At 34.8% G+C, this 14,362-nt stretch overlaps 1 protein-coding gene across 7 annotated transcripts in view; it reads left to right on the top strand.

Annotated features, from left to right (window-relative positions):
• The window catches only part of LOC105474902 (protection of telomeres 1), a 125,786-nt gene extending 112,328 nt beyond the window's left edge, over nucleotides 1-13,458 (top strand). For 4 of the 7 annotated variants that reach the window (XM_011729828.3, XM_011729853.3, XM_011729845.3 and 1 more), the window contains 4 exons: nucleotides 4,288-4,376; nucleotides 6,337-6,428; nucleotides 8,267-8,372; nucleotides 9,548-13,455. In XM_011729828.3, coding sequence (XP_011728130.1) covers nucleotides 4,288-4,376; nucleotides 6,337-6,428; nucleotides 8,267-8,372; nucleotides 9,548-9,660 — 400 coding nt within the window. In that variant the 3' untranslated portion in view covers nucleotides 9,661-13,455. Of the gene's footprint in view, nucleotides 1-4,287; nucleotides 4,377-6,336; nucleotides 6,429-8,266; nucleotides 8,373-9,547 lie in introns of all 7 variants that reach the window. The other 3 variants (XM_011729871.3, XM_011729791.2, XM_011729800.2) reach the window with 1 other exon arrangement.
• The last annotated feature ends 904 nt before the right edge of the window (nucleotides 13,459-14,362 follow it).

Here is a 14,362-nt window from a genome sequence, read left to right on the forward strand (position 1 = left end):
ACGGGGCAACCAAGGATGGAGGCCCCCACATGGGCACTGGGGAACGTCTCCCACCAGTCCCGAGTGGCTGTCTTCTAGCACGTCCGCCAAGACCGTGCCACTTACAGAACAGACCAATACAGATTACAGATTACGGATTTCGCGAAATTTCAGGGAGACAGACAGAGACAAAGACAGAGACAGTGACAAAGCCGGTTTACCTACAGATTAAGATCCGTTGACTTGGGGGTCTGGTGGGCTTGGGGGAAATCCCGGACGAGCCCCCATTTGTTATGCCCAGACCGTTTATTCCCCGAAGAAGACCACCAGAGTCCAGAGTCAAAGCTAAGCAGCAAGGATCTTTATTACAGGTTCGAACCTGGAACTCTCCCTCACTCGTGAAACGAGACGGGCAGGAGAGCTCCCCCACTCAGCTCCGAACAATGTTATATAGTCTAAGAAAAGTGGGCATAGAGTTATTATACAAATCAGATATATGATTGGCTAGTGTTTGAACAAGGCGATTTGGCTAACTATGATTGGTTCCTGCCATTTCTGATATTTTGGTTCAAACTTTGAGGCGGGAGGGCAGGTTTATGGCAGCAAGAGTTTATCTTACTTAAACACGTCTTGTGACCTTGCCTCAGAACTTACAAAATCTCTGGTATGTGCAAAACAAAATCTCTGGTACGTGCAGAAAACCAGGTACTCACAGAACTTACGAAATCTCTGGTATGTGCAAAGATTAGCGAGCAGAACAAGGGTGTAGCGGGTGGGGGGCGGGTACACATCTATCTTTGTGTCCTTTCACACCTTAAGGCCCCTTCCATTTTTTTTTTTTTTTTCTTTTGAGATGGAGTTTTGTTCTATTGCCCAGGCTGCAGTGCAGTGGCATGATCTCGACTCACTGCAACCTCTGCCTCCCAGGTTCAAGCGATTCTCGTGTCTCAGCCCCCCGAGTAGCTGGGACTACAGGCACGCACCACTAACACCCAGCTGATTTTTTTGTATTTTTATTAGAAACGAGGTTTCACCATGTTGGCCAAGCTGGTCTTGACCTCCTGACCTTAGGTGATCCGCCCACCTCGGCTTCCCAAAGTGCTGGGATTACAGGCGTGAGCCACTGCGCCCAACCAAGGCTGTCGACTTTTTTACTAGTTGCTTCAAAACTAAGGCACATGTTGTTCACACTCCAGATTTTAAGACATTTTTACATTTTTTATTACTTGAGTTTCATCGTCAAAAACCAGTATATCTTTTAATTGATTCTTATTTTTATTTTGGGGTTATGAAATAATTTTAACTTATAGAAAAATATAAAAGTAACATCACAATTATGTATCCACCATTTAGATTTAACAAATCTTAACGTTTTAACATTATTTCAGACCCTTTTTCTTTTCTTTTTTTTCTTTTTTTTTTTTTTTTTTTGTGACAGAGTGTCACTCAGACACCCAGGCTGCAGTGGCATGATTTCAGCTCATTGTAACCTTGACATCCTGGACTCAAGTAATCCTCCCACCTCAGCCTCCCAAGTAGCTGGGGCTACAGGTGCACACCACCACAGCTGGCTAATTTTTGTATTTTTTGTAGAGATGGGGTTTTGCCATGTTGCCCAGGCTGGTCTTGAACTCTGGAGTTTAAGCAGTCCACCTGCCTTGGCCTCCAAACTTTTATTTTTAAGAAATTAAATGTTACAGAGAAGTAGTATAACCCCATATCAATCCCTTCGCTAACTCTTTTTTTCTCAGAGGTAGCTACTTTTCCAAAATTGTATGAAATCCTACTCATCACTGTTTTTATGCCTTCATTATATGTGTGAATTCTTAAGCAGTGTGGTGTATTTTTCGTTTTTTAAATTTATATAAACTGTTTCATACTATGCCAAGCCTTTTGAAGCTTGCTTTTTTTGATTCATTATTATTTTCAAGATTTGCCCCTATTGACGCATGTAGATTTAGATTATTTAACGTCTATGGAGTATGTTATGAAGTATCAGAATTTATTAGCCTATTTTCCTATTAATGGATATGTGTTTTTTGTTTCATTTACAGACTGTACTGAAGTCACATTATATGTTTTCTTGTGTATTTCTCTTGTCATAAAATGAGTTCAGTGGGTCATAACCAGTTTTTTTTTTTTTAATTATATGATGTGGTTGTAGTAAGAAATAGAATGAGAGGGAATGGATAATAGAGAACATTTTACATAGTAAGGGTCATTGTTGTTCCCTAAACTTTCATTTCAATTGTATGTGTATGTATGTATTACTAAGATACGATATTAAATGAATTTCTTACTGTGAGTCCTTAAAAAAATGTTTGAAAGTTACTCCTAAGGTGTTTACCTGGAATTAGAATTACTGGATTGTAAGTTTTGCTTTATGGGAAAAATACCAAGTTGTTCTTCCCATGGTTTTAACAATGTATGGTCCCATCAGTGATTAATAAAATTTTACTTTCTACCAAGTTCTACCAAGTTCACTCCAACACTTGGTATTAGTCTATTTCTGTCTGATACTTGGCATTAGTCTAACTTGTAACTTTCCAGTGAGCATCAGATGGTATCCATGATGTTTTCGTTTGTATTTCCTAGATGTCTAGTGTGTTTAAGCAGCCCCCGTGTTTATCAACTACGTAGGTTTCCTACTCTGTGAATTCCATGTTCACATCTTTTGCCTGTTTTTCTGTGTGGTTACTGATTTCTTTTTTGGTTCATGTGTGAGCACACATACATGTAATTGATTGTAAGGTTTCTTTCCATGTTAGAGATACTAATCTTTTGTCAGTTTCATCCATACTTTGAATGTATTCCATGCCTTTTTGACTTTACAGTTTCTTGTGTTTTATAGGTTTTTTAAAATTTTTGTTTGGTAATTGCTTTATAGCTTACTCTCATCCCTTTGCTTTCAAGTTTGTGGCATTCTGTTTTGTATGTCACTCATACATAAAAGCTTATGGCTAAATTTTAGTTTTAATAGTTGAGTTTAAATATATTCTTAAGTTATTGATATATTTAGTTTATGTTTCTAATTTTTTCTGTTTCCCCTTTCACTGCTTTGGAAGTAAGTAGTTCTGTATTTAATTTTCACTTAATATCCTTAATTTTTATACTATACTTACTTTAATAATGTCTAATGCTAATCAATATCATAGTCTTTTTCTTAGGCAAATAATATTCTTTCATTAAATTAACATCTTTTGTTAGAAAAGAAACATCTATTTGTTTCATGAGTAGAAGGGGATAAGATGCAATATGGTTACCCTCTTGTTTTCCTCAAAGTGCAAATGAGAACAAATGTGCATGAACCTTTTAAACTTTTATTTTTATTCAAGTATATCTTTTCAAGTATATTTTCTTAACATCTCATAAATATTATGATGATGCATAATAAAAAATAAATTACTCATATTTAAAATACATTGGTATTCAAGTAAAGCAAAATACCTGTACTACACAATGCACAACTTTAGTGTATTGTGTAGTCTTAGACTTACATACATTTCAAAAGTTAACTATGGAATTAGGCATCATAAACTACAGAGCTCTGGATATGTGCTTACTAAAAATATTCATTATCTGGAATCTTGCATGTTCTGACTGTTTAGTAATTTTTCTCTATTTGCCATATTTATTAACACTTTGAATTTATTAAGATATTACTTACAGAGGCCAGGCATGGTGGCTCACGCCTGTAATCCCAGTATTTTGGGAGGCCAAGGCAGGCAGATGGCTTGAGCTCAGAAGTTCAAGACCAGCCTAGGCATTGTGGCAAGATATGTCTCTACAAAATTACAAAAATTACCCAGTCATAGTGGTGTGCAGCTGTGGTTCTAGCTACTTGGAAGGCTGAGGTGGGAGACTCACTTGAGCCCAGGAGGCAGAGGTGGCAGTGCCTGGGTGACAGACTGAGACCTTATCTTTAAAAAAAAAAAAAAAAAAAATTGCTCATAGAATCAGAGAATTCTTAGAGATGATCATTTTCTTCAACTTTTCATTTTAACAAATAAGGAAATTGAGAGCAAAATTAATTAATGATTTGGACCTGGAACCCAGCACCCTGTTCTCAATTTAGAGTTGTTTATTCTGAATCTTATACTGCCTTTTTTATTGCCTTTATGTAACAAGCTTACTCCTTCATAATACTCTTGTGAAACAAGCAAGCACATTACAATATAGAGGATGCAGTATTCTTCTGTTTAATAATTTATATTTTAAAACTACACGTTTGAGCAGTAAAAAGTTATAACAATTAAACAAGCTAAATTGTTTTTAAATATTTATGGTTCTTTCTTTTATAAATTTCAGATGTAAGCAGTGTTCTAGTTTGAGATCCATACAAAATCTAAATTTGTTGGTCGATAAAACATCGTGGATTCCTTCTTCTGTGGCAGAAGGTTAGCTAAATTTCCATGCCCTGCAATTTTAACTGTTTGTATATAAGGTTATTCCACCTGTTTATATTTCAGTATACCTGAAAGTATACCTATTCCTTCTTTATATACCTATTCCTTCTTCTGTAAGATAAACAGACTTTGTAAAATTAAAGATATCTGCCAAGCCTTTCTTTAGTCTATATTTATTCAAGCAGGCACCATCACATTTGTTTGTACTTTCCCCTGTGCCTTACTATTTTGTTTTTCCTCCTCAGTAAGCATTCCACTTTACTAGTGCTCTTCTCAGAATTTGCCATTCAGAGCTGGACATTGTGCTGCAGATGTTGTTTGACCAGTTCAGAACAGAGTGAAATTATTTTTTACCTAAAATTGGACACTCCACTTCTACTAGCCTGAAATGTCATTGTATAGCTATTTACTTGTACACTTGGTTTTGTTTTCTTTCCTTTTTAATACAGCTATCTCATGTTTTATTTGTGGTACGTAGAAATCCTGGGTTCTTGTCATATTAACTTCTTGAACTTGGTCTCCTCATTCTATTCTTATTGTAATTTTCTTTTTTCCTGTCACATGAGCTTCTTGAACTTGGTCTCTTCATTCTATTCTTAATGTAATATTTTTGTTTTTATGGTTCCTGGGAGTAGTTACTAAGTTCATCTTTCTTAGTTTTAGTTCACAGTTTTAATCTATTGAGACCTTTTGAAGCCTAAAAAATCAGTTCCCCTGTAGTAATGTCTTTTGTATGCCCTAGTTCATGTCTGTATGTCCTAATTTATTCTTACTTGCCCTCTTAATTAGTCCTACTATTTAAATATGGGTTCCACAGATAGAAGCTAATAAAACGTTCTATAAATTGAGTATCTTCATTACCAAACAAGAAGATGTTTATCTTAACCTGTGAATTTTCATGTTACCCAGTATCTCTAATTTCTTATTTCTTCCTCATCTTACCAAATTATTAAATCTCAGATTCTGACATTCTTGTCCATTCAACCAGATGATATCCCTTTTTTCTTTTTTAAAATTACAAATTATTCCCCTAGCTTATAATGGAGAGAAGCATGCTAAAACAGTATTTAACTTCATGCTATTTTTTAGAACATTCTGTATTTTAATTTTATCTTTCATAAAACTAACATGCAATGAGTTACATTTCATGAATCACTTTTTGTGGTTTCTGTGGAGGCTATCAACTGTTTTATTTATTTATTTATTTTATTTTATTTATTTATTTTGAGACACAGCCTTACTCTGTCACCCAGGCTGGAATGCAGTGGTGCAATCTCCACTCACTGCAACCTCCGCCTCCCAGGTTCAAGCATTTCTCATGCCTCATCCTGCAGAGGAGCTGGGATTACAGGTGTATGTTACTGTGCCTCACTATTTTTTTGGTATTTTTAGTAGAGACAGGGTTTCGTCATGTTGACCAGGCTGATCTTGAACTCCTGTCAGGTGATCTATCCACCTCAGCCTCCCAAAGTGCTGGGAGTACAGGTGTGAGAGTGTCAACTCATTTTAAATATACATTAATATTTAATCGAAAAAGATTAAATTGTTTATCATAAGATATTCTCCCTATGTAGGTATAGTGAAATGTTCCAAAATGAATCTGCTAAATGAGCTTAATTATAGGTTGAGTATCTGTGGAGTTAAAAACACAAACTGTTTGTCCTCTGCTCTGACACCACAGCAATCAGCACAGGAGACTTATGTGACCAAAACGCATAGGGGTTTTCACCCACACACCAAGCAGGCAGTCCCTCAGCAGATGCCAGCTGGGTGTCCTCCAATTCAGTTCTGACACTGTCTACCTGGAGATAATGCCAAGTTTTTCTTTGTATCTTGAGTTATTTTAGTAAATAAAATTTACAGGTCTATACTGTCATAAAACAATTCCAACTTTACCTTGATAATAAGGAATAGCAGACTCATATGGTTTGATCTTTTTTTCCTTCACTAGTACTGGGTATTGTACCCCTCCAATATGTGTTTGTTATGACGTTTACACTTGATGATGGAACAGGAGTACTAGAAGCCTATCTCATGGATTCTGTAAGTATCAGAGGTAGTAAAGATATTTTTAATTAAAACATAATATTTAAAAAAATTGAATGTGTGTATTCATACCTGCTTTATTCCTAAAAAGACTTAAGGCAACTTAAAAATATAAGTAAAATATGAGCACATAAATTTTGAATCATCTGTGTATGTATCTCTTTTTTTATTTGACACTAAATCTTAACAGTTGAATAGTGGAAAATTAAGGAACAGGGATTTAAAGAGTCATTTCCTATACCACAGCCAAAATGCAGAGATACGATTACACTATGGAAGCATTATTTGTAATCAACATTTTGTCGTACTTCTGTTTGTTTGTTTTTTGAGATGGAGTCTTGCTCTGTCGCCCAGGCTGGAGTGCAGTGGCACGATCTCGGCTCACTGCAACCTCCGCCTCCCGGGTTCGAGGAGTTCTCTGCCTCAGCCTCCCATGGCTGGGACTACAGCTATGCGCCACCATGCCTGGCTAATTTTTGTATTTTTAGTAGAGACAGGGTTTCACCCTCTTGGCCAGGCTGGTCTTGAACTCCTGACCTTGCGATCCACCCGCCTTGGCCTCCCAAAGTGCTGGGATTACAGGCGTGAGCCTCCACGCCCGGCCTTGATCATACTTTTTAAACCTCCACATTTTATATTAGAGGAAATGAAGTTACTTTGACAGGGAAGATAGATATTATTATATAAAGTTTTCAGGCAGTCTACAAAAATCTTCCTCATTTCTGACAATAATTGCAATTGGAAGTCCCCAAGGCCACTCTTAGATTTGATAATTCACAAGACTCCTAGTCACTGAAAACTATTATACTGACAGTTACAGATTATTACAGCTAACAGATGTACATTAAAATCAGATAATGAAAGAAATGTACAGGACAGAGTTCAGGAAAGTTCCAGACACGGAGCTTATGGTTGTCCTCTCCCCATAGAGTTGTGGACTGTTACTTTACCTGCAACAGTGTGTAGCAATATACATAATACATTGCCAGATAGGGAAGCTCTGCTAAAAGATTTTAGTGGGACTCTGTCATGTAGGTATGGTTGACTGCCCATATGGCTGATCACAGTCTTCAGCCCCTCTTGAGATCAACATGATACCACATGCTCCAAACTTCCCACTCTACATCATACTGTTAAACTCTTCATAGTGACCCAAGGCTACCAGGCAAAAATGCTTCTATCAAGTGTGACATGGAAAGGGCTTAGAGATTACGTTGCACAAGCTAAGGTCAAAGCCCAGACCTCTCTTAGGGTAAAGTTAAAATGTTTACTACATGGATTGGAAAAGAGCTGAGGTGTAGTTGAGAGGAGAATTTTTCTCCCACCTACACAGTTCATTTAACCTTTCATTAAATATTTAATGAGCACCTGCTGTGTACTAGGTACTATCCTATGTGATGGAGAGACAGCAGTGAACAAAGTAAGCAAAATTCCTTCCTTCTTGAAACTTATAACCTGATAGGGGAGAGAAAAATTAAATAACTATATAATACATATACTATATGTTATATTCATTTAAGCTTAGCACAAGATGTTTTTTCTATACATAAAGAGAATAGTTAGCCTCTTTGTTTTAAAATCATTATTACCATCATCATTATTAAATCAGAGCAATTTACTTGATTGTGTATATCTCAAAGCTGTTTTAAGATTAAAGTAGCAAATAAGATTTTGGAGTCGAGACCAGCATTCTAGTTTATGAATTCTACAGTCTTGATAGAGGGAAGCTGTCTAGATTATCTTTTAATTGGACAATATTGAAATATGTGTTAATAATAACAACATTAAAATGATTATTTCCTTTTTTTTTTTTCCTCTCATGAAACATTTTTAAGGACAAATTCTTCCAGATCCCAGCATCAGAAGTTCTAATGGATGATGACCTTCAGAAAAGTATGGATATGATCATGGATATGTTCTGTCCTCCAGGAATAAAAATTGGTAGGCAAGAATATTTTAACAGTCCCACACATCTTTTACTTGAGATAGCGCTAGCATATATGTACTCTGTGGACTTTTAGAAGTCTGAAAGCTTTGCTTCAAATGAATTACGAAGTAGTGACTGATTACTGTATGATCAACCTTTGATGAAGAGAGTGGCAAGGATAAAATAGTTATGAATCAAAATTCTTGCAGTCAAAAGATTTTAAAAATATTTTAAAATATAGGAAAGGGGGGTAGCTTTGATCACAAGCACATTTGACATTGTCATGCTACAAGCATTTTAGTTGAAATTAGACCAAAAGTGATAAATTGTTGGCAGTAAACATTTTCTGTAACAAACTCCAATTATCCAATTTAATTCAGGGATGAATTTTTTTATTTAGTGTTAACTAGTTTCACATTTTACAAGCTTTTGTTTTACCAATTTTTTATGAGCTTTGTTTTCTGAATAAACATTTGATTAATAAACTAGATCCTCCTCATTTCAAATTGTACTGCTTATACCTACTGCTACTGAATTTTCCTTCTGTGACCATATTTGTGCTTATGTTGAAACTTGCAGATCTAAGTTATATTAAGACAATTTGATTTTTCTCACAGTTTTTTATTGTGGGAAATTTTACGAGCTGCAGATTTAGCAGCTGGTTTAATTTTTATATATTATTTTAAATCAGGCTTTACTCTTCCTGGTCAATCTTTGCATCTTATAATAGTTACATAATGATAGAAATTTGTGTTGATCTGTAACAAAGTTTAACTTGAATACCTTTATTTGTTGTCAGTTTTAATTTGTGTTAGCTGTTTGGATTCTTTTGGATAGATTTCTAGAAGTAAATCTTTATATCCAAAAGCATGGGCCTGGTAGACCCATTTTAACCACTATTTTAGATTTTTAAAATATATACTAACCATTTTGAAACCCAAGGTGTAATCACTGTTACCTGTTTGTGACAAAAAATTCAGATTAGTCACAATTGCTCCAAAACAATAACATGAATCTAGTATGTATTTTGGAGAGAGAATAATGTTAAATTTGGAAGGGACGTTTACTTACTTTTCAAGCCAAAATAAATGTTAATTTTTCTAGCTCAGTGGTAAGCTTAGGTACCTATTTCAGAGTTATTTATTTTGTTTTAATGGTTAAATACCTTTTTTTGTTTTTGTTTTTGTAGATGCATATCCGTGGTTGGAATGCTTCATCAAGTCATACAATGTCACAAATGGAACGGACAATCAAATTTGCTATCAGATTTTTGACACCACAGTTGCAGAAGATGTAATCTAATATTGCCATCCAATTTAGCATACATAAAATGTTGCCACTCACCATCCCGGTTTGAGCTTCTTTTCCTGCCCTGAGTTTTGTATCAGCAATGTTGATGATTTTAGCATGGGTATGGGATTAGAAAATGTCCTTTCTTTAAATCTCTTGGCTTTTACTGGGTGCAAGGTAAATAATGGCTGTAGATTTTATTTTGCTTTCTGTTTTGCTTTTAACAAGTACTGCTGAGATAAGTGTTTGTCTGATCAAGCTAAAGTGTACTTTAAGTAGAAATGGCAAAGTTGCTTTGTTAGGGTGCTGATACTGATGATTTTATGATAAATTCAGTTCTTTAAACATGTAATACATGATTTGATTGCTTGTTTCTCTCCAGGATAATAGAGATTTCTCTATTTCACCTCAACCTAATAAAGTGGTCAGATTTATAATGTTAATGACTTAATATGATCCTTTTCTAATAGTCTCCTGTAAAATATGCCAGTATTACAACTTACAACTGATTGAATGAGATGTTAACTTAGTAAAATAATTTGATTTTTACCTGACAGTGTTTGTCAAAGTTAAAATCATGAATATTCAATTTTATACAAACATTTAATATGTGTATAGATTTGTATTTGTTATTTGCCAAAGACAGAAATAAATTACCTGGTTTAATATTAGTGAAGAATAAATAAGTGCACACATTTCAACTGTTTCATTTATTTGCCCTAAGTTGAGCCAAAAAATGATATGAGGCAAAGAATCAAAGCAGGTGTGACAATACAGCAGATGTTTAGGGCTGTCTACATCCCAGGTACTGTGCTAAGCACTAAACATGTATTTGATCCTCACAGCAACCCATTTTTCTGATAAGAAATCTGAGGCTTGATTGATAAGCTAAGTTCACACAGTTTTTAAATGCTAGAGTCTGTGCCTTCATTCACATAATCTCTATTCAGAGCCTGTACTCTTAACCACTCAGGGATTCTGGAACAGAAGCTAACAGTTTTCTGCAATGAGTCTTTGACTTAAATATCTGAAATAACATTGGAAATAGATTATAAGAGGAATCAGTGTGTTTTTCTATACTTTCAAAATACTTTTAACATCTTATTGTCAAAAAAGGATTGGATAACTGATTTTCTTTGCTCATAATAACTCTAAATTCTAGTTCCTGAGTATATTAACACATCTGTATACCTAACTACCAATGTCCCCCATCATCGACTAATCAGCTTATTTGAGACAATGAGAAAGACTGATTTTATTTTCAGGAATATAGACTCGGTTCAAAACATTTTCAGGAAAAATATTTTAAAACCCTACAGTTGAACAGGTGTGTTTCTGTGTTGATGATGTGCTCAGGATACAAAGGTGAGATAAACATTTTTTCTGCCTTCAGAAAGCATTCAGTCTAGAAGAGTAGAGGTCCAAAGGTGCCATAGGTTCACACTGTGAGCCTGCAAGATCTCCACGTTAACAAAGGAAAACTCTTCCTATGAATCTTCATGATGATAGGCCATGTCTCTTTTTATTTTTTTTTTTAAATAAACATCCACATTATCGTGATTTCTTTTGGTTTATTGTGGGGTTTTGTCCTTGTCTTTTTAAAAAACTTTTCAGTTTTTAGCAAGAATTATTCCATCAACACCTAGTGTTTATCTAGAGTGATGTATGCACTCTGTGCTAATCAGGAACCCAGAGTTAGGAGAATTTTTATTTCTGGAGCAACAACTAAATGGTAGTTCATTGTGCCCTAATTTGATTCCTGCCCCTTTCTGTAAACACTGATAGAATCTTCCTGTCAGATTTTAAATTACACAAATTTAAGAAAGAGGTTCATGTACAGACTCAATCTCAATTTCCACTTTCTGCAGCATCCATTTTTTAAGACACTACTGGATTGACTCATACTGTCCCTATATTGTTCTTAGAATGCATGTCTTAGAAAAATATGAGACAATACATTATTCTTTATCTAGATGTAGCAATGAGAAACACACTACTTAGAGACTTTTTCTGTGGCGACCTTCAATTATACTGCTGTATTTGAGGGAACTATACATGCCAACATACAATATATCATTCCTCATTTCTTTTTACCCCTGCTCATGCTTTAAGTCAGGAATTGTTTCTAAATGATTATAGAAAGATGGATGTTGATAGACTAGAAGAAGCTGACTATAGTATACTCTGTCTACTTAAAAAAGCCATCTTCACCCGTTAGGATACTGGCTGCCCAGATTTCAAATTGGTGTAGATCCTGTGCCTTAGCTACTTGGAGGTAACAGAAAAGGGCCAAAATATTTTCCCTGCCCACTTCCCAGCTGACTATGCAGTCCTGTTTTAGATAATAAAGCATGAATTTTTCACTACGTGTGACTCTGAATCCAGACAGTTTTCTTCTATACTTTCTAGAAGCTTTCCTTGGGATCTGGAAAGGCTAAACTCATTTGATTATTTTCAGTGTTGTTTTAAATTTGACGTTATATTTCATCAAGTTTTGTTTTTATCTAGACTTTTTTTATTAATAAAATTAAGAATTTAAAACAAATGTAGGGTCTATAAACTTGAACTAATTCCTGCTCCAATTAGTACCCAGGAAGAAACCACTTTTAACAATATGGTATATAATTTTTAAGATTGTTCTTTCTAAGAACATGTGAGCATGCATATATATGTTAGCATCATGTTAAATAGTACTACAACTTTCTTTTGTCATATAGAGAACTGTATTTTTGCATGTTGATACACATACAGGGAGAAACTTATTGCTTATAATTACTCAGCATAAGTAACTTTCAATGTGTAATTCTCTGATAATTTTACTTTCTATTTCTGTTGTGGTTTTTTGTGTAAGTATTCTATTTTTTATTGTGCCAGTTTGGGATTTTATATGTTTACAAAAATGTATTCTTGTTATCTGCTTTATTAGCACATAGTTATTCATGATAATGTGTTTTACTTATTATTTTACTTTGTATTTTGTCTGGTGTTATTTCCCCTTTAAATGCATCTGGAAGCTCAGAGACCTAGTTTCACTATGTCCTTTGGAGGTTTTTAGGTGATAAGAATTTTAGAGACCTATACAGACTTCGAATACAGGATTAGGACTCTGCCATGACGTAGTTGCTTTAAATTATTGTTTCATGCTTTGAAGAATTTATTGTGAAACGAATGTTAATGTAAGAAAAAACACCTCCTGTAATGCTTTTCATTAGGAAATGCAGACTCTGTGAAGGCTATAATGAGTCGCATTAAAGTTCTAGAACATTATTTTATGAGAAATTTAAATACATCTTCCTTTCTTGCCCCCTCAGAATCTCTGGATAGTGTCAACCCTACCCATTCCAGGAAAAAGGGACCTAGTCAGCTAGTAAAAATCTAGGCATAATGACCTGTCTTCTCTGCTACTTGGAAAGAGTATCTAAACGCACTAAGCGGGCGCAGGCACTCACAAGTGCTCTCAGGTATGTGAGATGCTATCTTCTTTTGGCAGTTGGGAAATTAATTAGTAGTGCTATGTTTTTGTTTTGTTTTTTCACTATTGTGATTTAAGCTGTTAGGAAATTTGAGATCAGCTAGGGATTCTAAGTGATGATCATCTTACATGGAGATAAATAAATGTCCCTTCCATCAGGACTGCATTTGATGGGTTGAAAACTATTGGGCATCAATTACAAGGACAAAGATAATGTATCAGTGTATATGGGAGCTCTCCCTCACATGGCCAATTGGTGAAACATGGATAGTGCAGAGATTCCTCTGCTATTTTTTGACTATAGCAACATCTTAATGAATTTCTGGTATTTTTCCTTGAAATCTAGGCCACAAAGTCACAGTCACATTTTGTGTGTGTGTGTGTGTGTGTGTGTGTGTGTGTGTGAGAGAGAGAGAGAGAGAGAGAGAGATACTTGCTTTTATTCTCTTCTTTGTGTTTGCTTTGCAGGGTACTATGTTGGAATTTACCTAAAAATCTAGTCCACAACTACCAAAGAAAGCATTTCCAACTTGTGTGAAAGTTTCTTTTATTTCATCTATTTGTTCACAGTATTTTAAAGATTTGGAGCATGTCATGTTAAAAAAAAAAAAAAAAAAAAAAAACTTTAACCTTCCTATCATCTATTAATCAAATATTGGTGTAGTTCCTAAACGTGTACCTTTTTATATACAACCTTGCTTTTTTTTCCTATAACTTCAAAATGTTTTTTTCCTTTTTTGAAATTGGAACTCCCTTTTGTTACACAAACACTGTTCCTCAGCCGACTTCTGTCCTCCATTAGAAGGCAGTCTTTCTAGAATTTAAAGTCTCTTGCCAAGTTTAGCTACTTGATAAGTGACATTCTGTTCCAAGCTTTTATAATAGTTAATACATACATAAATAGCTAATGCAAGTCTCTCATAGCACTACAAGGAAGGTAAGTCATTTTAAAATCAAAAGTATTAACCTGTGGAGTCAAGTGAAAACATAGCTTGCAGCAGGTAGGCATGGCTGTGGTTTTATCTTTGTATAGGAAATTTTACGTGCTTAATCTTCATTAGAAAAGGTTCTAAAAAAATAAACATCTTTAAATTTTGGAATCATTAATTACTTTTGTACAATAAAAGATTAAATGTAGATTAAGACAAAGAATACAAAGTACAATATAGATATGTAAAAGTTAATACATACCTTTGCATTCATTTATTACTCAGGCAGTGTCTGTATCCAAAAAGGATTTGG

Source organism: Macaca nemestrina, chromosome 4, assembly GCF_043159975.1.
Source record: "Macaca nemestrina isolate mMacNem1 chromosome 4, mMacNem.hap1, whole genome shotgun sequence".
In the NCBI taxonomy this organism is placed as follows: domain Eukaryota; kingdom Metazoa; phylum Chordata; class Mammalia; order Primates; family Cercopithecidae; genus Macaca; species Macaca nemestrina.